We start from the raw sequence: 24,721 nt of genomic DNA, 5'->3' as shown, positions 1-24,721 counted from the left end.
AGAATAATAGTCTTAAAGATCTTTAAACCACCTAATGCCTGATCTGTCAAAAGCTGCTTCAGCCTTTTCTCCAGTTTTGCAGCATACAGTTAGTAGCACCACAAAAATATTGTATTGGTTGTATGGAATTACCAAATATCCATCATTAGAAGTAAATGCTATTGCTGCCCTGCTTTTCCATTTTACTCCTCCTCTTATTTGCATGGAAGAAAAAACAGTTATGAGAACGGAGCAGATATGCCCATTATTTCAGAAATTCACATCATTGATTTATCTTATAAACATAAGCCTTTTAAATCAAAGAGCTCCCTTTAAGTTGTCTTTGGTAGGACTCTATTTAACTCCATTAACGCAGGATAACTATGATGGCTCACGAAGCAGACTTTGAAAACCTTTTCATCTTCTCACTCCGGGGCATAACACATACGGGTAGAGCGTATCAAGCGGCCTTTGAATTCCTCAGGACAAGAGCAATGAAATTCAGATTAGTTCTGTGCAAGTGGTGGAAGAGACACAAGCAAATCCCAAGGACAGGAAAAGCGAAGGTATGTGGGAAGAGGAGTAGAGGAGGCTTCAATTTCATCTCAAAACCTGGCAGTAATGAATGATGTTGCAGAAGCTGACCCCTCACGCTGCTCTTAACAGTGCAAGGAAGTAAGAAGAGAGGAAGCAGATTCAACCCTGGCCTCCAAAGAGGATCCATTTTCATTCTTGAATTTGTGGTATGGGGTGTCTCCTTTGGTGGAGCAGTAATCTCAACAAATGATAGTCAGATGTTTAGTGAGTCTTTATTTCTCTGCACTTTTACCCTTCCAGCTTTCTACTGACTTTTACACAGCTTATACAGATTTTTCAGTATTAAAGTCAGAACCAGTTATTTTCACTTAATTTTGACATGATGGTGCTGGGTCAGGGGCTCTCCAGGAGTGGTGCGACTGGGAGCAGAGGCGATCAGGAGGATCACTTACTGCCTTCACTCCTTCGTAATCAAATTATGCCACATCCCTCGCTGGCTGCAGAGGTGACCTCAGTTTGAAAATGAGGAGTTTCTCTTCTTTACGGTCAAGGAAGGATTTACTCAGCAATGGCAACCTGATAGTCTTAAATTTTAACAGAAACCGTGTTTTAGGTTTATGGCAGTATCTCTGGGAAGAAAACAGTCAGAAATCCTTGAGGGGCAGAGAGGAAAGTGCTCATCTGTGGGGACAGAAAGGCTTAAGACAAGGTTAGTATGGGAAGTTCTGAGTTTTGCTTGCCATAGAGAGAAAACAAGAGCTAAAAACAAATAAACACAGCTTATTTTAAGGAACGCGCGCCCAGAAGTAGAACTGGGAGAGTTTTCCTGGGGCTGCTGGGTTTCTCCGGAGACGGGGCTGAAGGCAGGAAAGCAGATGGGTTTTATACGGCGCTGGTGCCTGGCGCTGGGTGGGAGAAGCAGCTTTTCTGTAGAGACAGGACCCGAAGGAGGGGGCTGGGGAGACCACCCGGTTTTGGAGGGCTGAGGCCACCCCATCCCGTCGAGCTTCATGCAGAAACTGGGGAAGCCTTGGCAGGCTTCTCCCGGGAAGCCCCACCGGGGTCCGGCCGGCCACGGTGGGATTATTGAGGCGAAAAGCGGCAGAAAGGAGACAAAAGCCGGCCCGGGCCCGCGAGGCCCCACACCTGCGGCGGGGCCGCGGCCGCGGCGCTGCTCTGGGGCCGCCCTGAGGCGAAGGCGGCGGCGGCGGCGCGGCTCGCCCCGGCCGGCAGCCCCCGGCCGCGCCGCGCCGGGCCGCTGGCTCCGCCCGCACCACATGACTCCGCCGTCGGTAGAAACTTTTCCCGTCCCGCGGTTGGAAAATGGCGGCTTAAGGAGCGGGGCTCTCGCATCCCCGCCCGGTCCGGCCGCCGCGGCCCCCTCCGCGGCGCCATGACCCGCTGGGTCCCCACCAAGCGGGAGGAGAAGTACGGCGTAGGTGAGGACCCCGCCGGCGCCGCGCTCCTGCCTGTTGCGCGCGGGGCGCCCCGAAGTCCGCGGGGGCCCGCGCGGCCCGCGGCTGCCGACAGCTGCGCGCCGCGCCGGGACTGGGCCGGGCCGGGCCGGGCAGCCGCGGGCGGGAGCGCCCGGCACTTCCGCGCCGCCTCAGGAAACGTCCCAGCGCGCCGGTGCTCGCCCGGCTCGGCTCGGCCCGGCCCGGCCCGGCTCGGCTGCCGGGCGGGGAGGTCTGGGGCGGCTGCGGTGCCGGGCGGCCGCTTTGAACCGTCCGCGCAAACGGCCCGGCCGCTTTTTTCGCGGCCCCCCCCCCCCCCCGGGGGTACCAGTTTAGCAGAGCATAACTGGCCTCAAACTTACGCTCCCGCCTCTGCCCCCCAGTAGCGGGGCAGGACCCGGTCCGATCGCGCAGTGAGGTATCTTGCAGGAAACTTTAGCTTGGCTCCGTCCCTCTGCCTCGGGCCACCGGGGACCGTCGGTGTTAAACGCCAGCGAGCTTAATGCTCTGCCTGAACAGAAGGAAGGAGGAAGGGTAGAGAGGGCGGAAAAATCTTTATTTTGCACGAAGGAGAGTTTAACGCCGGCGGGGGCGGCGAGAATCCCTCGCGTCGCGCCGGAGCGGGGGGGATTGCTCGCCCCCGGGGCAGCGCGAAGGGAGCTGCGCGGCGCGGGGCGGCGCGGGGCGGCCCGCGGGGCCGGGAACAAAAGCCGCTCCTGGGGTGGGAGAGGAGGAACCTTCGTGGCTGGTGAGAGCGCTTGCAGCGGGGAGGGAAGTTGAACGTTTTCACTGCTCTGTTTGGAAATCTGAAACTTACCCCCCCCCCCCACCACCACCACGGTTTTTGGAGTCCACAAAGTGTGGAGAACTGTTTTACTTTTGTCAGTTTTACAGTTTTACCCATAGCTCTGCCTTGTTTGTACAGTTTAAACAGGAAAGGGGGAATTTCGGGGTCTGAGTTGCGCCCAAGTGAACTTTAGGAACTATTTTTTTAAATTCGGTTTGTGTGTCCCTAGAAAGCCAGAGCGTAATTGCTAAGATGAAATGTTACAGCTGGCAATGGTTCATTGCATTTGTGCAATGGTTGTGCAAATACCTGTTTTACGTTGTATGTATTTTTGAAGTGTTACAATGACATAAGGAATATTGTAATGTATTTGTAGTATACACTAGTGTTACAAACCTAGGTATTCTCAAGTGCAGGTAATCTGTACTTCTTTGCTGTGATTGACCAGATTCTGAAGACCTGGCTTTCCAAAAATCTCAGTAATGTCTTAGGACCACTTTTGAAAGGGTGAGGGAAAAAGTGTATGGGATAATTACTGCATTATTTAAAAATGTACTTTAAGAATGTTTGGATATGCTGTATGATGTGTTGTAAGAGACTTATACTTAAAGAAATACAAAATCTTAGTTCGCGGTTCAACAAAGCACCAGATTGTATTTGCAAGTGTCTTCTGATGCTTTAAGCCTTGAAAGGGCTCAGAGAGATGGTCAAGTTGTATAACTCTTTTCTTTGTCCACAGCTTTTGAGAGAAGTCGGTCATGGTTACTTTATAGTAGTTTTTTTCCTATAACAGTTCTCCAAGTTAGCTGTAAGTGATGATCCTTGGTTGCACTAGAGATGAACTTAGTTACATTCTCTGATGAACTGCAGGGGTTTTAGAGTTGAAGGTAGACATAGCGTTGCTATGAGAGAAAATTGGATTTAGAGATAGTGAAACATAGCTATTTCATTTGCCTTCACTATCCTGTTAAATGCATATTTTGGAATGGATGTCCTGTTTTCTACATCACTGTAGAAAACTACATTTCCTTCTGGAGAAGATTAATATTCCATTTGGTTTCATGTGTTTTACCCATCTTTTACACATAGTAAACAACGGTGCTTCTGTGCATCGCAAGATTTCATTTCTGTGCTAGATGTGAAAACTTACAAGTTGGTGGAAATTGATACAGCAGTTACACAGCCACAAAACAGAAATGGAGAATGCATGATTAAGGTGAACACCCTAATAAAAGAATGCTTTTCTTTCTAAGTAGCGCCATGGCCAGTCCTGGAGAGGTCTGGTTATATAACTGATGGTAGAACAACACTGTCTAACAGTAAGATGGGAACATGCGTCATTCTTAAATGGGATTGTTAACTGAACTGCTGTCTTAGTGATATATGTATATACATTGTGTAAAGCAGAAATAATCAACAGGAGGGTTTTTTTTTTGGTTGTGGGTTTTATTTGTGTTGCTGTTGTGGGAGCTCAGAAATGTACGTGTGCATATGTACATAATTTTTTTTTTAATCTTTGGCTTGTGTGTTGCGTACATGATAGTGTTGCTTACATCTCAAGTTCCAAAGACTTGCTGTTTGTGGTACACTTGGAATAAATAATTGAGTTACCTATACTGAAACAGCAATAGGATACAAATATTTTTAGAAATGCTGTTTCTGCTTAGCCATCTTCATGTTATAATGTGGGATTTTTTTGAATGGTGCTGAATGTTAAGACTTACTGTCTTAAAGTGAGAAGCACTGTAATGTGATGTGTAGACGTTATCTCAGAATGCAGTTGTAAGTGTGACTCAGCCTCACTTCCTGCAAGGATTCAGTGCTTAGCATGGGGGGAGGTTGGATGAGGAATGAGTGTGGATATAGCAGGATAATATGTTTATTAACATAAGGAGAACCATCTAAAATGGAAAAATGATCTGCTTAACTGCAGTAGCTTTTCTCCTCTCGCAATGTTTTGTATGCTTCTGCTTCATCTATAAAAGTTCAATTGTGTTTTATGTTTCTTCCCAAGTTGTTTGAAAAGGCATGTAATGTTGTTGAAATGTGACAGGCGGACAAATGGGCACGTGGCTTTCTGAACAGTAACGTTAGAGCCTTCAGGGAAGTCGCAGAAGTTCCTTCTGTCTATGATACACCCTTGGTGGTGTCCCAAGTGGCTGTGGAATACGGCTACATAGTCTTTCATTTCATGCTTTTGCTTTGATGTGAATGTTGTAATTTTGGTGTTCTCCCTTATGCCGACAGGGATGAAACATAACGAGCTCCAATACAAGGTCTGTGAGCCGAACTAGCACTTCTGAGATGGAATAAGAGAAAGTGAACTTAGTTACTTCCAAATTTCCCTTGGACTTAAAACTGGAGTGTGAGGTAGAACTGGTGCCACAGTAGTTACTTCAAATGTGGTATTTAAAATGCCTTTTATTAAAGTGTGCAGATATGGAGTAGTTAGACCACCATTGTGTGTGGTTTTTTTGTGCGTGTGTTTTTAATAAATGGGGAAACAGAACAGAAACAGTGCCATGCATAAGTCTGCACAGAGTCAGATGTAGAGCTGAGGACTTCCTGGCTCCGAGGCTTGTGCTCCTTCTTTGAAATCTGGTTAGTTTTCAACATGCTGACTATACTTTCCTCAGCTACTCCTAAAGAGTCGCTGAAAAATATGGATTGTATGGCTATTGCTGTGAGCGGTAAGTCAACGAACGCTCTGCTTCCTTAGGAAAGGTGCTTGGATTTTGAACAATTTCGTAAATGCAGAGTCCTGATCAAGGAAGGCTGGGTATTTCTGCACAGAGCTGCATTGAATATTACTTCAGGACAGCACCTGGTATCTGGATAAGTGCTTCCTATTAGGCCACATTAGGTATGCCATAGACACTAGCATTTTCAGAATAATCTAAATGTCTATGACTGTGTGTGTGTGTATATATATATATATGTATTTATTTATTTCTGTTGCACATCTGTTGTGGCACATTGAGGTGCTCTCAAGCTTTCCCCTGGGTGGACATGGTGCTAGGAGAAGGCAATAAGGAGTTGGTGGGCTAAGTGAGCTTACTGAGGTTGTGATGCACAAGTTCTGCAAACAGTTGTGCTCTTACAGCAGCTCTCTGAAATGAGGGATAGGAGTTTGACCGAGCAGTGCTGCTGTTGAAAATTTTGGCAGAATCCAGTGTTTACAGTCTGCATATGCTACGTCCAGTATTTGCAAGTATCGTACAGATGCTGTGACTGGTGGCATGTGGGGAAGTCTGCTACTAGTTTAGTATCAGAGTTGATGATCCTGTGTTTGCGTGCTCTTAAAACAGAGAAGAAAAGATTTTTGGGAAGTAGAAAAAAGATGCATCTTAATGATGATGTTTTGTGAGATAAGTGTTTAGTTCTTTGACAGGATGAACTGTCATAGTTAACTTTATGCTACTAGTTATGGTAGGCCTAAACCATGAAGCGTCCAAAACCGGAGGATTGAAAATGTATAGGTAATGTCTAATGTTGTAGTACAGGACTACAGGTTTTCATTTATTCAAGGTTGATATCTTACTATGCTGATGCTTTTCTGTGAGATAGTAGCAGTTGCTTGTGAGTGTGCTTTCCAGAGTGTTATATCAAGTATTCTTGTTAATAGCATATGTACTGTGCTAAAGAAATGATTCAAAATTTCTATGTACTTGAGATTCTCCTGGAAAAAGGATACACAGGCGCTCTTTCATTGCTAAAAATTTAAAAGCCAGCTACATGCAATCCTTGGTTTAAATATATGCATATCTATCAGTCAGTCCGTATCTGTGAAGATAAACTTTTTGTTGTGAAAATAGTATTAAATTGATATAGAGAGTAGGATGTCTGTAGTATTTAAACTGTGTCACAGTAATAAATGTCAGGACATATATTTTCAAAATACCTGCAAGAATGGCTTCAGGTTGTCTACTATTACTCAGATCCTATGCTGCATTATTTGCCTCTAGGTAATAACGGTTAGTTGCGTTTTTCCTCACGTATTTTATCAAGAATTTATTCTTTTGAGAAAGAGCATGCAAGTTGCTAGTCCTAGAAGCAGTGTGCCCTGATTATAGTTTTAGTTTATGCTATCTTAGAATGCCTTTTAATGCCTTGCTCGCTAACAGGATGCATTCAGTGCTTCACCTTTATTGGTAACATGTAAAGGATATGCAGGGTTCTGGTAAATGAAGTATACTTGTTCCTAAATTAATGACCTTAATTTGACTGTGGGTATGTGCTTGATTATGCTCAGTTACTAGGCAGCCCATGTTGCTCTCTGTCAATGAACTACTCTTGCTGTAAGATACAGATTGGAGAGGAATAAAAGCACTGGATGAGTGGGTGTGTGTGTTCTTCTTCGTTTATTTTCTCCCAGGTCAAAGACAAAATTAAAACTAGTGTAGTTTTGAGAAGTGATTCATGCAGGAATTTACTAGAAATACTTTCTTTCCTCTTTGATTTTCTCTAATAGCACGTTATGAAATGTATTTATTAAACAGTGCATATGTATTTCCCATGTGCTGCAGCTCTTGGTGCTGTATTTATTGGGACATTTTGGCTCTTGGACCCTAATGTGTAAACACTTAGAGATGTGAGAAGCACTAATATCTACTTCAGTTTAATAGAAGGGCCTTCTCCTGACAGACATGCTCTTTACCTAAGTGTCCTTATTGCAAACCATTCCTGTGCTTTATAATCACCTGTGAAAAATCTTTAGGGTTTGCAGTGAAAACAGTTAATAGCAACGTGACTTTATAGAGGCAGTAAACTAGCCAGACCTTCTTTCAAATGAGTTTAATGCACGTCTGGCTGAAAAGATTCTTTAAAATTTTCACAAAAGCTTAAAATAAAAGTTATACTTTGGTCCTGAAAGATAACTTGTGGTTTTATTCTATTATTCTGTTATAAACTATTTGGAGAGGGCATATCACACACTTCTGATAGGCAGCTGCCTATGGGAATGAAATGGCATCTATTTAGAGAGCAAATTTTCAATCAGTTTAAGAATTTATCCACTATTAAGATACTTGCTCCTCTTAAATATAAGGGAAGAGGAGTTTTCATATAACCAGGATGTACACGCACACAAGTATGAAAGGAATAGTAGGATAAGACACTCTTTTTTTTTTTTTTTTTTTAGGTTTAATTTGAGGTGGAGAAGTGTTTCTGAATTTCTGGCTTAATTTCAAGGAGTACCCTAGTGGTTTTCCATAGCTTTTCAATTTGTGTGCTTGTCTTGCCATAAATATGTTTAATTTAGCTGTATTGCTAGTCCTGGTTTTAGACTGACTGCTTGCCATATTTGGCCTGAGTTTTTGTATTTTATCAGTGTGTAGTGAATGCATCTTCCTTGGTGCACTGGGAAAACTTTCAGGAGAAGGGGGGGGGGGGAGTAAAACAAACACAATTTAAAGTCAGAACACCTTTAAGTTGTATTCTCGGCAACAAACTTGTTCAGCTTGCAGCCACAGGCATAAGCACTGCAATAGCTGTTTTCTGAAATACATACGTTTCTAGAATTTGTCCAATATTGGCTGTGGACCACATGCAGGATATGCTTTTTTCTTTTTTTTTTCTTTTCTTTTTTTTTTTTTTTAAAGTCTGGATATTTAGCAGTCCTTTAAGAGTGAAGTCTAATATGTTTTATTAAATAGCTGACAGGTGATACATTTCAGTGAATTGAAGCTCAAGTGAAGAAATAGTGCTAATATAGTTTTGAAGTTTACTGTGTTAAGGATGTGTCAGTTTTATTTGTTGTCTTCCTCTTGCTGTAAATCTGAGACTTTTTGTAAAGGTTCACTAGCAGCTGGTAGCAGTCTCTGTGAAATACACGCTCTTCTCTTCTGTGCAGATCTTTTTGTTCCTTGATAGGAAGATGGAATATTGGTAGCTTAAAAAAATATAAGCGTATGATTTTTGTAAGCTTGAAAGCATTTTAACTCTGTTTTGTAACCTATGGTGGATACCACGGCTATTATAATGATAGTTATTTGAATAGTGTTTTAATGAAAACCTGAATGAGTTATTAAAATATTTTTATTCTGTAGCTTGGAAGTCTTTCCCTACCTAAATAAATTAAAAAAAAAAGTTTAAAAATAACAATTTTAATGTTTGAAACTTCATCTACATTTTAAGCTATAGTTGTGGGAAAAATTATATATTTATACTATAAATTGGTTTATCTTCCTATGTTTATGCAATTTGTGCATTAAATCTGACTTTGAGTGTAAAGACTTCTGTAATATGAGCACTAGCAATCATTGAATTTCGGTTTTATCAGCAAACTATGGAACATCTGAAATGTATTTCTACTCTGTGTAGCTTTAAGTAAACTCAAATAATTGTGTTGAGAACTATTAAGTGTAATCATGTACCATGTACATAACAAAACAAACTGGTGAATAACAGAAGTAACTGTTGCCCATGATATTTGAATTTCGGGATTTTTGAGATGGTATAGTATTTCATAGTACTTGTATTTTTATTTAGAGTACTGATTGTTTTTAGCACAGACAATTTAGAAAATGTTTTTTCAGAGGTTTGTGGTGGTTAACTTTTTTCAGAGGGTGTTAGTGTAGCGAAAGGTTTCTCCCTTACCAAGTTGAAAAGACAAGCAAGTCACCTGTATCATATTTGCTGTGTAATGTGTGAACACTGATTGAGGTAGAAACCTTTATCATCACCATGTGTGTTGGTAGACACTTGGGTTCTTGTGGCACTCTGTTGTATATGGCTTTGCTACTGTAGTAGCTTCAGTGCTTCTTTGTCACTTTAGCTTTTTTACTATGCAAATTAATACTGAATTTGAAAACCTGCTTGAGTGGATCTCAAGTTAAGCTGTGCATGGTGGTTTCAGAAGCATGCTGCAGTAAGGTAGGAGTACTTGAAAAATGTTATGTGCCAAGAGCATGGAATTGAAGAGTGTTTTTTTCCTCTTGTATAGGAATCTAACAGTAGATGATAGAAATGATAAATTCCTAATTGATTACCTGCAGAGGATTGTGGAGACAAAACTCCTGAATGGCTTTGAAAAATGATATCTAAAAGTCCAGGTAGGCACTTGGTATTCCTAAGAGCATATGAACTGTGAAATGCCCAGGTCTAATGCAGTGTGAAGTACCTGAGAGTCTCTCAAAGCATCTAAATACCTCTTGGAAGTCTGGCCTTAGGTATTCTGCGTTCACTCTGCGTGCGTCTTTTGCTCAAAGCAGAGCACAGAAATACTGACATTACTGGCTTTGAAATTGAGTGTAATAAAATATCTTTAGGGAACACAGTGGAGTAGCAAGTGCCACTGGGAACGCATGGATTCCAGGAGGAGGTAATAGGTGCCAAACAGGTAGCTGCAACATCAGATTAACATCCAGATCTGTAAGCTCTAGGACCTTGACTTGTACTCCTGTAGTGGAAATTACTACATGCATGGAAATGAGGATGGGGGAAGTTTGAGAGGGGGATAACACACCCAAGGTGGCCAGTGGTTTGGTGATGTGTGTTTGAGATCCTTGAATAGTGCTAAAGGGTGTAAGTGGAAGGGAGCAGGGATAGGAGGATCATCTGTGCTGAGATACTCTCTCTGTGCCTACCAGCATGCCTGGTCCCAGCGGCGGCAGCCTTTTATGTAGCCATAGGATCGTCCCAGCTGGTCTGCAGGAAGGGGTATTGACAGGAGGAAATGGGTTCAGTGGGTTTACTTGTGTAGTTTTGTTAGGAATTGAGTAGTCTCTGCTCCAGTGTAGTAGGTTAGTAGGTGTATACAACTGTCTGTGGGTTGGATATCAGAAATGAGGTGAAATGAAAGCAACTGGTAATGTAAAAAAATATTCCTGTGGTGGACCTTGAAACAGGAAATACTTGAATTCTGGGCCAGATGGAAGTAGTTGATGATACTTGAGTTTCCAAGACTTGAAACACAGATGGTGAACAATTAAAAGGATGCAAGCTTTCAAAAATCTGCTGTGCATGTGACTCGAGTGAACAAATCATGACTAATAAATGACTGCACATTATCAGGTAATTATTTGGAATGTCTGATAAATACTTTCTCATAAAGGAGAAGTTGCATAAGAATTTTAATGACTAAGTAGAAATAAGGTTAAACATGTTATTCAAGTCAGGGAAGTTATAGGTAAGGATGTGTGTGAGCCTTTAAATGTTTTCTCTTGATTAAATGGTAGGTTCCTCTCCTAAAATATGAGCATATAATTCCCCCCAACATTATGATATTAAGGGGTGGAGTTCTTTTATTTTTTATTTTCTTTCCTCTACTGGCTTAGGGTCATATGGGAGTACGTTACCATTTTTGCTGCTCTATGTCAGACAGTCTACGACTCGTTTCTTATTCAAATATGTAGAGAATAGTACTTATTTTCAAGTCTGTACGCTCTGTGTGGTTGGAGAAATGATGATGTTATCTGGGACCCAGCCTCTGGAACTGGTTGCTGAGGGGCCTGGTGGCTTTGCTGGGCTCTGTATCCGGCAGTGCGTTGAGGAGTTGTAGACAAAATGTCATTGTGATACAGAATTGCCTAAAAAAAGCATACAAAAGAAAAAAAAATAAGGAAATGAGAAGCTTTCTTGTATAATTACAATGTCATCTGCTTTTGCCAATGATTTTCTAGCTTTTTTCTTTATTCTTATGTTTTGTTTTTCTTGTACGCAAATACCCACCACTTTTTTGCAGGCACAGTATTACCTCTCGTTTTAGCTCTTTTCATGCTTACTTAAATTCCTTCCTTACCATTCAGCTAGCTACCATTATTTCACTCTTTGTGTTGAGTGGAAAAAGTGTTTGTCTTTGGAGAATTGTAACGGGGGGAAAATGGAAAATGTATTAGAGCCTCTGTCCTCTTTTCCTTGAGGAACTAGTCGTAAACCCCATTTGCACTGTGTACTAAACAGAAACCCTCATTCAGCTTGCACTGACAATTCTGCGAAATGCCATGTGCGGTCTGCCTTTTGCTTTTTAATTCCTTTCTTGTGATTTCTGTTATGTCCATCAGTTTCTAGCCTTTCTGTTGCTGCTTTGACCAAGAAGATTGGATGGAATAGACTTGAGATACTTCCCCCCCCCCCCCCCCCCGCCTCCCTGAGGTGCTTGTTTTGCTTTTGTGGAATCATGTCTGAAATTTCCAGTCTTAAGTGGTGCAACTGAAACAATATTTTTACTGATAGTGTTTTTCATAAGCTAATTGAAACATAAGTGGTGTGTGGGTTTAGTTTAGTTTTGGAGACATTTGAGCTTCTGTGCCAACTAAGAGTTTTTCTCTAGCAGGTATGTCTTTGGTATAACAGGATCTAACTTGATCTCTTTCTTTGACAGCTTGTCAGCGAGGTGGTTCTAGCTGTTGTCTACCTGCACGTGATCTTACTTAAGTCTTCTCTGTGCTTTTTTTGTATCTCTTCTGATGCTGTCGGTTAGTTGTCGGTGAAGAGAAAAAGACCTTTTCCTCTCCAGCTTGCTGGGAAGCGGACAGTGGTATGCATAAGAGCAACTTACAGTTTCGTAGAAGACTGGGACCTTGCTCAGAGGACAACAGCCAGTATTACTCCTTTTTGAAAATGAGTTGTTATTGAAGGGAAGGGATTGAAGCAGAAGGTGGATATCCCTTTCCCCAAACTTGCAGTTATTAGGATATCCTCATGGGAGTCATTCTTGCTCACAAGTTATGCAGTTGGACACTTCTGTGGCAGGGAGATTTCCTAGGCATTCTGTGAGTCAAAGGGGCACAAATGGCAACACTGAAGTCTTGACAGAGCGCCAGATATTCGTTCAATATTTAATATATTACATTTTGTTTATCTTTATTTGTCAGTCTTGTTCTTACATGTTTCATTGTACCAAAGTCTTAAGAGGATTCAAAAGGATTAAACATTTATATGGATAATAGGAACATCTGCAGTTAGATTAGATTGGATTGTTTTAATCCTAAGCATTACAGTCTTAAACAGCTCAAGGACAAAGCTGCTGACGGACTAGGGCTTTTTTCCTGTTGTTATAGTCTGCCGTAAGTTAGTAGTGTTCCTCCAAAATTCTGATTGCCAGGCCCTGAATTTTGGAATTCCTTGGGTGTGATCTAGTGAGACCTCTTTTCTTGGAAATTGTGCTATTGCGATGTAGGTGCAGGTAACACACCTGCAAGTCTTAATGCAATTACAGCAAATGCTCTGTTAAATTGATACTTTCTAATCAGCATTTCCTGGATGATTATAGAAAAGTTATACGTTTAGTCAGTGTATGCTGCGTCTGTTCAGCAATAAATACCGTAGCTAACATTTCTGTATTGCTCAAGTTACGAAGAGTGAGTAGTGTCTCATTGGCTAAATTTTAATTGAAAAAAAATTCTCTGAGAAGCAAGTTAGTCTTTGCCTAAACTAACCTGCTTTAAGTTGTATGAATTCTACTACAGAGGATTCCTCAAAAAAAAAAAAAAAAAAAAGGGAGGGGGGAAGTGGTTAGCTGGATATATCCAGATAAGCATATTTTAGAAGACTTAAAGCTTACTCAGTTATGATACTGTTTACATTTTTAGGAGTTTTCTGTGGATGCAGCTTGCGTTTGGCTTTGAGTTTCTAGACAAATTAATTCTTGAAATGATTTATTAAAATATTTTACCAATAACCTTTGCTGTGAAAGAGGCTGTGGTAACTTTGTGCCAGTGATTTAAATTGGTTAGATTGGTGACTTATTTGATCAAATGTGGAATGTGCAGTTTGGACTTCATGCAATAATTAGGTTCTTGCTCTGCGTGTGTGCAACCACTTGCCTGAACACTAGAAGAAGATTTAGTGCTGTTAAGCTGTGAATATCTAAAATACTGGGAGAAATGTGTAAGCCCTTACAGTGTAGACCTGATACTATCTGTAACGCAGTATGCTGATCTGCGAACAGTTCTTAAAAGATAAACTCTTTAAGATTAGAAGTTCATGTATTATGTTTGTATAACAGTCTCTAGATGCTTCTATCGTATTTTCATACCCTTAGGTAAATATAAAAATAAACATGCAGGGGGAAATGGAATAACTGAATATCAGCTCAGGTGCTGATAAGATACTGATAGCGTTCGTAGTGTTCAGATATGACTGGGTTAACTTATTAGAAAGTAAAATGTAGAGGTATGTTTGCAAAACCTTGGGTTCTACCATTGCGTTCCCTCTTCTACTGCGTCTGCACATCCTGGGCATTTCTGTTACCATCTTTGGATGCCACAATGCTGTCTTACTCCAAATGTTAATGGGCCAGAAACTACGTTTTGGTATAACGTGTGTGTTTTTATTTGTCTTCAGAACACTTAAGGCTCTTAATTGAGATGAGTAAGTTGGATTCCTACATTAAAATGGTTCAAATACTCTCTTCCATCAACAACCCTCCTGTCCACAGCACGAGCTGTGAAACCATATGAGTCTTTGAGACATTCTCATCAATCTTTAATTCTCTTTAAGTAGTTGATTTAATAGCTTTTAGCTTTTTGAAATTTAACTCCCAAGTTTAAATGATGGAGTGATCCAGGTGTTTTGTAGGACACTTTCAACAAACTTAGCCAATACAAATGCTTGTTGATTTACGTATTAAAAATAATCTGTTTTTCTGGAAATGGGGAACTGAATTGAGTGCATAATGTGCTTGCTCTCAGTAGAGTTAGTATTCTGATAGTCTTGTGCTGAGGTAGAAGTCCCAAAACTGAGGGACTGCATGAGTTGAATGAGAAACTAGAATTAACTTAATAATCAACTGTTTCTTGGATTATTTAGTGTACTTTTACTCTAATAAAAATGAGGAAAACAAGTATTTTAATGAGAAGGGGATCGTGAAAGAGATTTGCAGTCCCATTCAGCGCAAACTTGCATTAACAGTGGCATCTTGGCAAATACATGCCTTTGAGCATGTTTAGTACCTTTGTGTTGCTTTGGAAATCAAAGTAGGTGGAAAATGGTTATATACTCCTCTGGTGGGAGCTGGGTCTTTTACTTTTATATATATATATATATATATAAAAATATATACACACACACCCCTCACATATTTATGCTTGTGTAGCATTAGCGCACTACATAAACTCTTCTCTTGGCTAGCATTATACTTCACCTTTTTCAAGCAAATAATTGGAATAATGATGGGAAGAGAACACATTAGGAAGAAAGATCAGATGTGTATCATATTTTAAGAGATAAGAAGATAATGTTGCTTGCAGATTTCCTGCCCTGATGACTTTATTGTCCATAGTGGGTTGTTTTGTAGTTTAATTTTATCTTCTGTGACTTGGCTTTGCAGCTTGAAATTAAGTTTCAGTGCTTGATTCCTTAAAATTCAGCCATATTTTAGTGGCATGGTAAAAGGGTCCGTCCTTATAACTGAACATCAGGCATCCGATGCGCTAATTGTTTAAATTAGCGGATGATAAGAACACTTCAAAGACCAAAATAGGTTCTGGATGAGCCCTTTCATTTTATCTCTTAGCTACCTGCTAGGGCTTTCTGGTAACTTCCAGCATTGCAGGATGAGTACCCCACTGTACTCAGAGTTAAGTGACGGGGAAGGAGCGGAGACTCTTATGTTCAGAGATGTAATGAAACAATATTTAATATGATTTCTTTTGAAGTGATCAGTTAGAATAGTGGTGAGCACTGACATTTGTTGCACCTCTGTCTGCTTTAGATCGGTCTTAGAGTCTTCCTTGCTTTTCCTGTGCTCTGTACTATCTTGGTCTTAATCTTCCTTCTCTACACTTCAACTAGGTTTAAGTCATAATGTGACTAGTGCCACCATATCTACAGGCCTTTAAGGGTAGTCGGTGCAAAATGTGTGCCTTGGTTGCTTGAAGGAGTAGCTTATTTTGTGTTTGCTTGAGCTGACTGCGTGTAGGTTTAGGTTATTTAAATGGAAATTAACTTTTCTTAGACTGAAAATGAGCATCTGTATACTGCTGAGCAGGTATTTAAATCAGTTTTAAACATATATGAAGTGAAACTGTGTAGATAAAACACAAAACGCTTGCCAGTTGTTGCTGGTGGATGGCAGCTTCGTGCAGACCATATGGGTTAAAGTGGCAGGGAGATGATCTTTATGGAGGTGGAAACTCTTGCTTCCACATGCACGTGAGCTGAGGAGGTGGCTTTTGAGATGCTGCCGCTTGTGCGTAGGTGTGTGGATGCCTGCAAAGCCTGTAGTGTCCGCCCTCGCCAAAGGCAGCGTGCATCTTCTCCGGGCGAGCTGGAGTTGGAGACCTTTGTTACAGGCTTTGCAGTTAGGGTCCCCTTTCAACTTTCCCTCCCTCCTGCGTCTGTCTTCTGTTAATGTGTTTTGGGACTTGGTGTCAGTTTAAGTGTTTACTTGCCTGTAGACAGTGAGTTTAAGAATAACCTACATTTTCCTGTTTTGTTAAATGAAGGTATGATGGCTAGAAAATTACTGCTGGGTTAGTTTAAACTCTGGTAACATTAATGCCCATGACCATCAAGGCATGTTTTAAATATTTTGTTCAGGTTGTTACATTTAACAAGTAAGACTTTAGAGCCTTGAGCTAATCTGAATTAACAGGGGTAGTCTTGAGAGTCCAAGGAGTCAGGGTAGCATTTACGATGATAGCCTCTGACATATTAAATATACCACAGTTTCTCCTAACAGTGGAAAATGGTATTTGTCAGTAGTGTAGGATTCAGAGAGTGGTATTTGAAAGCTTTGGTACTTGCCTTTCTCATGTTCATTTGAGCTGTGTGACAGATTATTGGGTTAAATCAACTTAAATTATGCTAGAGAAGATCTGAGAATAATCATAACTGTATTAAATTATGAATTAAATGTTACAACTATAAATTGGTTGCTACTGAACACAACAAAAATGTGGGGATTTTGACTTGTGTAAGCAGACCTTTGAACTGTTATTCCATTTTTTTCCCCCATACTTGCAGATAGTTTCCATATTTGGTTTACGGAGAGGGTAATATCTGTTACCGGGTTTATAAAGAGCAGTAATCCTGCATTGATTACGTTTTCTCTTCTGTTATTTCCATAATGAATGTACAAATTAATGTGAATTAAAAGGAGTCTCCTTATATGGTTACTGCTTAATTTCTGAGGATATGCAGAATTCCCTGTATAAAATACTAGAAGGAAACCACGTTACTAGTAAAAGGGGTTGATTATGAGAGACTGCATCTCTGAAGCTTCGAGTGCAGCAAACAGTAGCTCTTTGTGGAGGTTAGCTGCCAAGCCAATTCTGTTGCTGTTCTGAAAGCTGCATTAGTCATGTGATTTCTTACTGGTTTGGAGGAAAAACAATTTTTCCCTGTTTTTGTAAAATGCTGCTCTTATCTTTTGATGCATGTAGTGCTGTTTTACTAGCTTTTATAGCTAGTATTTTTGCATTAATTCCTGTATAGGAACTATGTGATATTATTATGAAGTTGTTTCTTATTTCTACAATAGACTAACTGTTGTGGAAAAGCAAAAGTGTTGGTGGATCAAAGTACAGCTCTTAGCAGGTAGTTCTTCCCTCTGACTGTTATTTCTGAGAAACAAGAACAAGTTCTTCAGGGATTATTTGATTGTGGATCCTTCTTCTGTAGTTGGAGACAGCTTGAAGGACTGGGGCACAAGGTGATAGCAGATAAAAGACTAATAGAGTAAGGCTTGATGTGTAAAAAAGCTTGAAACACCATGTCCTTTCTTCCCCACTCCCTAAGCTTTCCTGGAAAAGCAACTTCTATAGGAGTTCTACCCTTGCAGAAATACTGGGAAGGAAGAAGAGTAGGGAATGGAACCTTATTTCGCTCACCCCATTTTCCTCTTGCTTTAGGCCATTTGCTTTGCATCATCAACTCTATGTTGTAGTGAAGGGTGTCTTGCAGGGGCCATTTTTTTGCTAACAATTTCTGCAGTAGTGTGATAGCTGTTTTATTGTGTTGAACTTGATATTTTTTATAGTCCATTGAAATGACTATTAAAATATAGTTGTGACATTAAGCTTGCTGCTGCACTGCTGTACAAAGGCTTAATAAAAGACATCCTCTCTGCAAAATTATATTCGGTGCAATAAAGACCTGCTGCAATGGCAAGGAAAAAGCTTGAAGAAACATGACTGATGCTTCAGACATTCTCTGTCTTCAGAAGGAGCTAAATGAGCAGTGGTTTTAGTTATTTTTTTTTCCTTTGTTGGCCAAAGTCTTCACACATATGTAGCTGGCCTTTATCGGTTCTGGATTTTGTGCAGCAGCAGAAGGCTGAAAAATGTGAGAAAAGGCTGAATGTGAGCCTGTAATGAAAAATAAGACCTGTGAAGATCCTGCTTTGTTCCACGAGCAGTCTGTATTGAGGGACTTGCTGTGTTCACGATCCATTACCAATCTTCCACCCAACTAGTATAAAAACTGCTACTTTAAACAATCTGGCATGTTATATGAACCCCAAATCGATCACTTGTGTTTGGGCAAGCTTTTACAGTAGCAGTGTTTGTGCCATTTTAGCCTGGAGCGTGGGACTGGAAAGGACTTTAATGGCGTGTGTGCGTGTGTTGCAGGCATGACTCTAATTGTCCCTTCCCTAAACTGGTCTTTGGATGGAGCTTGTTATGTTTGGGGTCTTTGTACCTGCCTCTGTGTTTGGAAGGATAATTTTGGTACTGCACTGCTCTAACGCTGTAGTTAAAGTCAGTTTAAGTTGCTGTGACCTTACCTTGCCTGGCCAGATGTTGATGCCTTCTCCAGTCTGTCACTACTGTTTCTCCAGTCGCTCTGTGCATTACTTAAGGAGTGAAGATATCCTGCAGGAAGAGCAATCAGAGGGCTTCAGCTTGCTCAAAAAATGAGCAGCAGGTCCTGAGGGGCCAGATGAGCACTGGCGCTGGTGCAAGGGAGGGGACGGTAACGTGCAGCCAAGGCAGGTCCGAGAGGAATGGGTGGGGAGTTGTAGCAGTGCCAACTTAGTAACTTAGTCTTTTGTGGAAGCTCAGTCTAATTATACGGCCTAACCTTTACTCCTGACCAGTTTATACCACTTGAGCCTATGCCAGCATTGTCCTTAAGCTGAGCTAGTTCCTCCCCCTTGTCAGCGATTAACTCTTTTCCTTCTTTCACCAGTGCAAACCTTGATGCATTTTATGCATAGCAATACTGAAGTTTTTGCACAGATTTCTGTTTTAGCTTTCAGTTGATTAAGAGCTTGGGTGTCCTTCCTTCAGATGTACTGAGGTGAGGTCAGATTAGTGCATGCTAAAGCACTGTTTTTGCCCTCTTTGAGGGCATTGCTGATCGGTCCAACGCAGCAAGAGCCAAGTTATCGCTTCTTAGTGTCCTCTGCTAAAGTGCAGCATTGTGGACAGAGTCAGCGCGTGCGGCAGCCCAAAGTTGCTAAGGAGCTTGAACTAGTCAGAGCAATAGTGTAGGAACCGAGAGGGGAGCAGGGAAGAAGATGATGTGTAGGAATAGAGCTCTGTTAGCGGGAGTCAGATGAGGGCAGGATTCGGGCAGCCAGTATTAATTATATTCTTCGAAAATGAAGTCTGTGAAGAGGTAAATAATAAGAAAGAGGTAATGGAATTGTGTGAAAGCAAAGGTGTCTGTGGACAAAACTTCAACGTGGTGAGGCTGTTGCGGCAAATTTCTGCTTTGTGTTGCAAGGAACAGGGAATGTGAAAGTTGCCTGAATTCAAGGGAACGTCAGAACTGACTGACTTTGTGATTCTCTGCTATCACTAGACAGACGCCAAGACATTGGCTCGAGATGATGGTAGCTATTTTTCTAAACTGGCATCTTGCTTTCCTACAAAAGCCAATCTTAATAGCTTGAGGTGGTATGAATGTCTTGCATACAATGTATTTCAGTTAATGGACTTCTTAATATTAAAAATTGATCTGAATTTTCTTGATTGGTTTACTTCGTTAGCCATACATTATAGCGTGTTATTAATGCTTTTGTAGTCAATAACCTTTTCTTGAAATTAGTTTCAGCTTTATGCCCTCGGTATTCAGTGTCTGAAGTACTCTGAATACACATTAAGTGGTAAGCAGAAGGAGAGAGAAATCAGTTGAGTTGATTTCTTTATTTTCAGGGAGCTAATGAAGTCCCTAGCATAGATATTGGGAGGAGCAAAACCAAGAACCTGAACACGTCTCAAATAGGTACAGAACGCTGTGAAAGGGTTTGCCTTCGCCCCCTCGTTATTAACGCGGAAGGACCAGGCGTGCGTCCTTTTCTTCATCGGCTGACTCGGGCTCTGCCCGCAGGACACAGCAGCGGGCTGGCTGTGCTTCTGGAAGGCAAGATGGCTTAAGTTTGTGGATTACTCCGATTCTGAAGATCGTCCTCAGCTTATTGATTCAAGTTGGGTGGTGAAAAGAGGCCAAACGTGTTGCAGTCGATCTTGCTGCCCTATGTTGCCGTTTGTGGTAACAAACCTGATGTGGTTAGCTGTGCTAACGCAGGCTTGGGTGGCCCTTTGCTCCTTCTGACCTGCGCTCAGTCAGCAGTCCATGTAGCACCCACGGCTAGAGTCCCTTTGAAATACAGGATGCATTCCTGTGAAATCTGGCTGGCTTGGTTGTTGCAGCTCTACTTAGAAGTTGAAATGAGATAGCAGTGCATGCAATTTTAAAATTGTACTGTGTACAGAAATACTTTTTAGTAATGGACTTTTTTTTTGCCATATGATTTTGGGCCACACTAACAATGGAAGTTGGGACCTTCCAACACAGTGAATATACCCATTTCAGCAGGAGAAAAGAGGATGATGCAGTCTGGATGGTATCAGTAAAGAGTTTCTTAGGGCTTCTCCCTTTTGTTCAGAAATTATTGTGTGAATAAAAGATGTGTGAATTCTGTGTTCAGAATATTGTGTGAACAAAAGATGAAAAATAGCTGGAATATTGAGGGGAAGAGTTGTGAATCCAACTTGGTGAGATGAGAAATGACAAAAAACAGGATGACCTGACTAATGTGGGAAGACTAGGACTCAGTATGTGTATGAAGTAGGCTTACTTAACAGAAGCATAGGTGCAAATGTACATTTGTAAAAGTCTGTATTTTCTTCTTTCTTATCCATTAGCCTCAGCTGTAAAAATCAGGAACTTGTCAAGGTACAAGTAATAGAGTACTAATGAATTTGTGTAATACTGAAAGCACTACTTTCCATTTAGTAGAGGAATGAGGTAAACCTTCAGATTTTTTATTTTTTAACATTGAGATGGCTTCTACCTCTGTAGCTTCAGTCTGCTTTTACGGAAAAAGCATAATCTTTTTCAGCTTTATTTTATACTGTCTTTAAAAGAAAATCTAATGTGTTAAATGTAGTTTGTTCTCCTTCTAGAGGGTGAAAAAATTAGTGCAGATCTTAATGCTAAGTAATTTCAGGGCATATTGTCCTGCAGCATTTTTGTGGTATCTCAAGATATCTCAGCCTTCATACTCACCTTCAGTCGGAGAAAAGCTTTGTCAGTATGTACTGGTGTTACCTGTGTTTCCCTTTTTCCTTTCTTCCTGTGTTACCTCTCTCTAATTCTAGTGTCTCACTTCTCATTTTTCTAGTATGCACAGATTAATGAATGCAATTCTTTAAAGGTGTTTGTTTTGTATTCTCTAGTAGTAAATGGGTTTCTAGTGCAATTACTGTAATAACCCTACTCATTGTTCCTTTCTTTATCAACTCCTAGAGTTTTTAAAAAATTGTTCTTTCTATGCCCACACTAATCCTTTGGTTTTGGCATTTCATTGCTTTTATATAGGTTTGCTTTGTGGTTTTATTAGAAGGAGGGGGGGAGACGAGAACAATTTTTACTGGCAGAACGCTCAGTCTTTATGTCTGAAAGCACAACTGATGAAGAAAAATATCTTTGGTGATGTTGAAATGTAGCTCTTCTAAGCGCAGAATAATACCTTTTATCTTGCTGTGTACAAATCTGTGAGATGACTTTAGGGTGGTTTTCATCTTTGATTTATTTATTTTTTATTTTTTTGTGTTCTTGTTGGCTGTTTCCTTACCGTCTTAGTTCTGTTCATTAAAACAGCATAGCTGAAACTCCAAATTCACAGCAAATACTGTATTTGCTGAATGCTCTTCAGCTTTGTGTCAGCTAATTCCACCTTAACTAAGGAACAAATCATATTAAACTCATATGCAATTGTCCCTGTTAAGTACGTATATCAAGAGCCACTGCAATTCTTCATTAATTGGTGTCCTGCAAAATTGCTAGATGTGCTTATTATCATGAAGAGGCTTGGTTAATTCCATTTTTATCAGCAGTAATACATTTTTATCAGATGTAATACTGCACCTGAAGGGGTCTGTTTGCAAGCCAATATGAGCATACTTGTAATATGGTTGTCAAGGAAACTTAGTATGATTTTACAAATATAGAGAGTCCCCACAACTCTTGATGAAATCAATCACGGTTAATGATGCCTAGAATTGGAAAATAAAGCTCAGTATTTCTTTCTGTACACATTTGTGACAATACTATTAAAAATCATCATGGTGGCGTGCTTGTTCTCTATGAGCTAACCTTTTAAATGTAATTAAACTCCGGGGATATCCATGTGCACAGGAAATCGCTCATGCCAAAGGCAGCAGAGAGTAACTGCCCCCTTTGCCTTTTTGAAGGTCTTTGCCAGGGTGAGTAGTTCTCCGTTCCCAGAAGACTAATTCTGTAATACTTCTGTAGAAAGGTAGCGTGTTAGCTCAGGAAGGGGCATCCTTGAGCTTCCGTTATTCTTGGTTTCTCTTGAGCATGATCTCTTAAGTTTCTTGTAATAGATGTATCCTCCTAAGGAGAAGAGTAAATACATCGTAAAAAGCATTCTTCTAAATAATAAGCAAAGAGAGTGACAGGTTGCAATAGAGAAAAAGCTGATCTGTGCCTTTTGAGTTGAGGTTTATTAGAGAAGAAAAATGTCTATACAAATTCAGAGCATCAGGACGCTGTGTAAAGAAGTGTTAAGCAAGAGGTTAACTTGCACTGTCTAGGTTTAGCCATATATCTTTTGGTGCTTAAGTAACCATTCTCCTATATCTGGGAATCATCAAAGATTTTTCTAAACCAATTTATGAGACTGCGTAATTCCATTAACAAAGCAGTGAGCCTTGATTCCTAACTTAAGTACAATGGAGGGGCTTATGGTTAGGTGGTGTAAGTATTCCTGATGCATCGTTTACCTTAGAGCTCTCCAAGTTAAAAATTCGTCACACTGAGGACTGGATTTTCTAAATTGAGCAAAATTTTTAAGTTAAAAAAAAATACCTTGGAAGTTACAGAGTTATAGTTCAGGCTTTTAAATATTTTTAAATGGTGACTCAGAATGCAGTTGATAAAATGTCTTGTAAGCATACCAGTTTCATACTTTATTCTCCATTTTTGTGTTTTCCTGAATTAAAGCCTTGCTGTTTGCTCCACTCAAACATTTTATGTCGTAACGTTTTTTTTTATGTCAGTGTACTGAAAAAAAAGATTACTCTGAGGGTGAGGAGTGAGCGAGCTGTTAGATTATATAGGAGTATGCAGAGTAGTTTCGGCCTTATTTTATAATCACAGGAGTGGAATGCACTCTAGAGTAATTTTAGGTGTTTACTTTCTTGACTCTTAATGCTGCTGCAAGTTGAAAATCTGATTTAGGACAGGCATATTTTCATTTAAATTTTAAAATTAAAGCTTTCATCCTTGGTAGCTGCTCCTCGCTTGCTTCATTTCAGGTCGGGGGGGAGCTGTCATTCGCAGTAATTACTGTGTGATGGCTGTTTGTCCTCTTGTGTGAAAAGAGCTGGTCATTACAGTGAAGTTCCTCTTTGTGACCCTCCTCATCATGATAGACACCAGTTAGCACTCCTGGATTTAAATTTTAATGTCTTTCATTCATAGCTGCCTTTGATTCTTAACATTACTCATTTTAAATGTTGTAGAAATGGTTAGCTCAAGTGTGGATTTTGTATAAAATTGTCTCTTAATTTGTTGTAATGTGAAAATTTTTTGAATTGGGTGTCTGGTACTAGACAGCCCAATTACTCGGGGGATCAGGAAGGTGGAGATTCGAGATGGGTTTACTGTGGACGTGGTGAGCAGCCCCTGATGCTCCTGGCTCATCCCAGCTGTAAGCGTCCAGCAATGTGGATTTAGGTGTTGGGGTTTAGCTGTCCAAGTTTGAAAGACTTGCCATTGACTGTATAACTTTCTTTCCTGGTACACAGAAGAACTTAACTGAAATTTCTGATGAATGTTATCAAACAGACTGTCCCTTGTGCTGCTGTTTCGGAAGCATGCCATGTATTCATTATTGTTAACATTCCTCTGCTCAGAGCAGTTCAAAATGTTAATTTTTGTTAATGCTTTTTCACAGAGCACTCTTCTCCTCCAGAATAGCAATTATGGTTTTGAAATACTACACTTCAGATAGCTAATAGGGAGGGGGGGTGTTGTCTTTTAATAATGAAAAAGTTAACAAAAACGTTAAAATAAGAATAACTAGCTTTGCTCGCTTTGGTGTCAGTAAAACTGTATCACTTTGGAAAATACTTCTGGCATTAGTCTCCAGTAGAATTCAGCTATTTAACTTTTGATAGTTCGATCCCTATATTCTTTTTACCCTAAGCTCTCTTCTTCTATTTTTAGGATTGTCTACTGTGTGCCGTGTCTTCTCTTGCAGTTTCTGTGTCGTCGTCTTTTATATCACTTTAATTTTTGCCCTCATTTTTTTAACAGTAAAATTATTGTTTAAAAGCAAAAACAGCAGTGTGGAAAAAAAGGATCAGGAATGCATGCCATATATTCATTATTCTTAATGCTGTGAGTTGGAATATGATTAAATTCTAAGGGACAAAAATGGTAGCTTCTTGGAGACAGAAAATTAAGCTGTGATGTGAATTCTTAGCATACCGATCCCCCACCCTGGCCAAACCTGGTTCACAGCACTCTTCTCAGGTAAGTGTCCTGTAAAGTATTCTGGGCCTTCCTGATTTCAGCACTCATAGCTTGCAGAATTTTTTGA

The 24,721-nt window shown here is 40.5% G+C and overlaps 1 protein-coding gene across 2 annotated transcripts in view; it reads left to right on the top strand.

Annotated features, from left to right (window-relative positions):
* The first annotated feature begins 1,828 nt into the window (after positions 1-1,828).
* DOCK1 (dedicator of cytokinesis 1) overlaps positions 1,829-24,721 on the top strand; it is a 298,286-nt gene continuing 275,393 nt past the window's right edge. For both annotated transcript variants that reach the window (XM_062580681.1, XM_062580680.1), the window contains exon 1: positions 1,829-1,955. In XM_062580681.1, coding sequence (XP_062436665.1) covers positions 1,910-1,955 — 46 coding nt within the window. In that variant the 5' untranslated portion in view covers positions 1,829-1,909. The remainder of the gene's footprint in view (positions 1,956-24,721) is intronic.

This window comes from Rhea pennata, chromosome 7, assembly GCF_028389875.1.
Source record: "Rhea pennata isolate bPtePen1 chromosome 7, bPtePen1.pri, whole genome shotgun sequence".
NCBI classification, from domain to species: Eukaryota; Metazoa; Chordata; class Aves; order Rheiformes; family Rheidae; genus Rhea; species Rhea pennata.
Note: the sequence above shows the minus strand (reverse complement) of the source record. Positions and strands in the feature narration are given on the sequence as shown.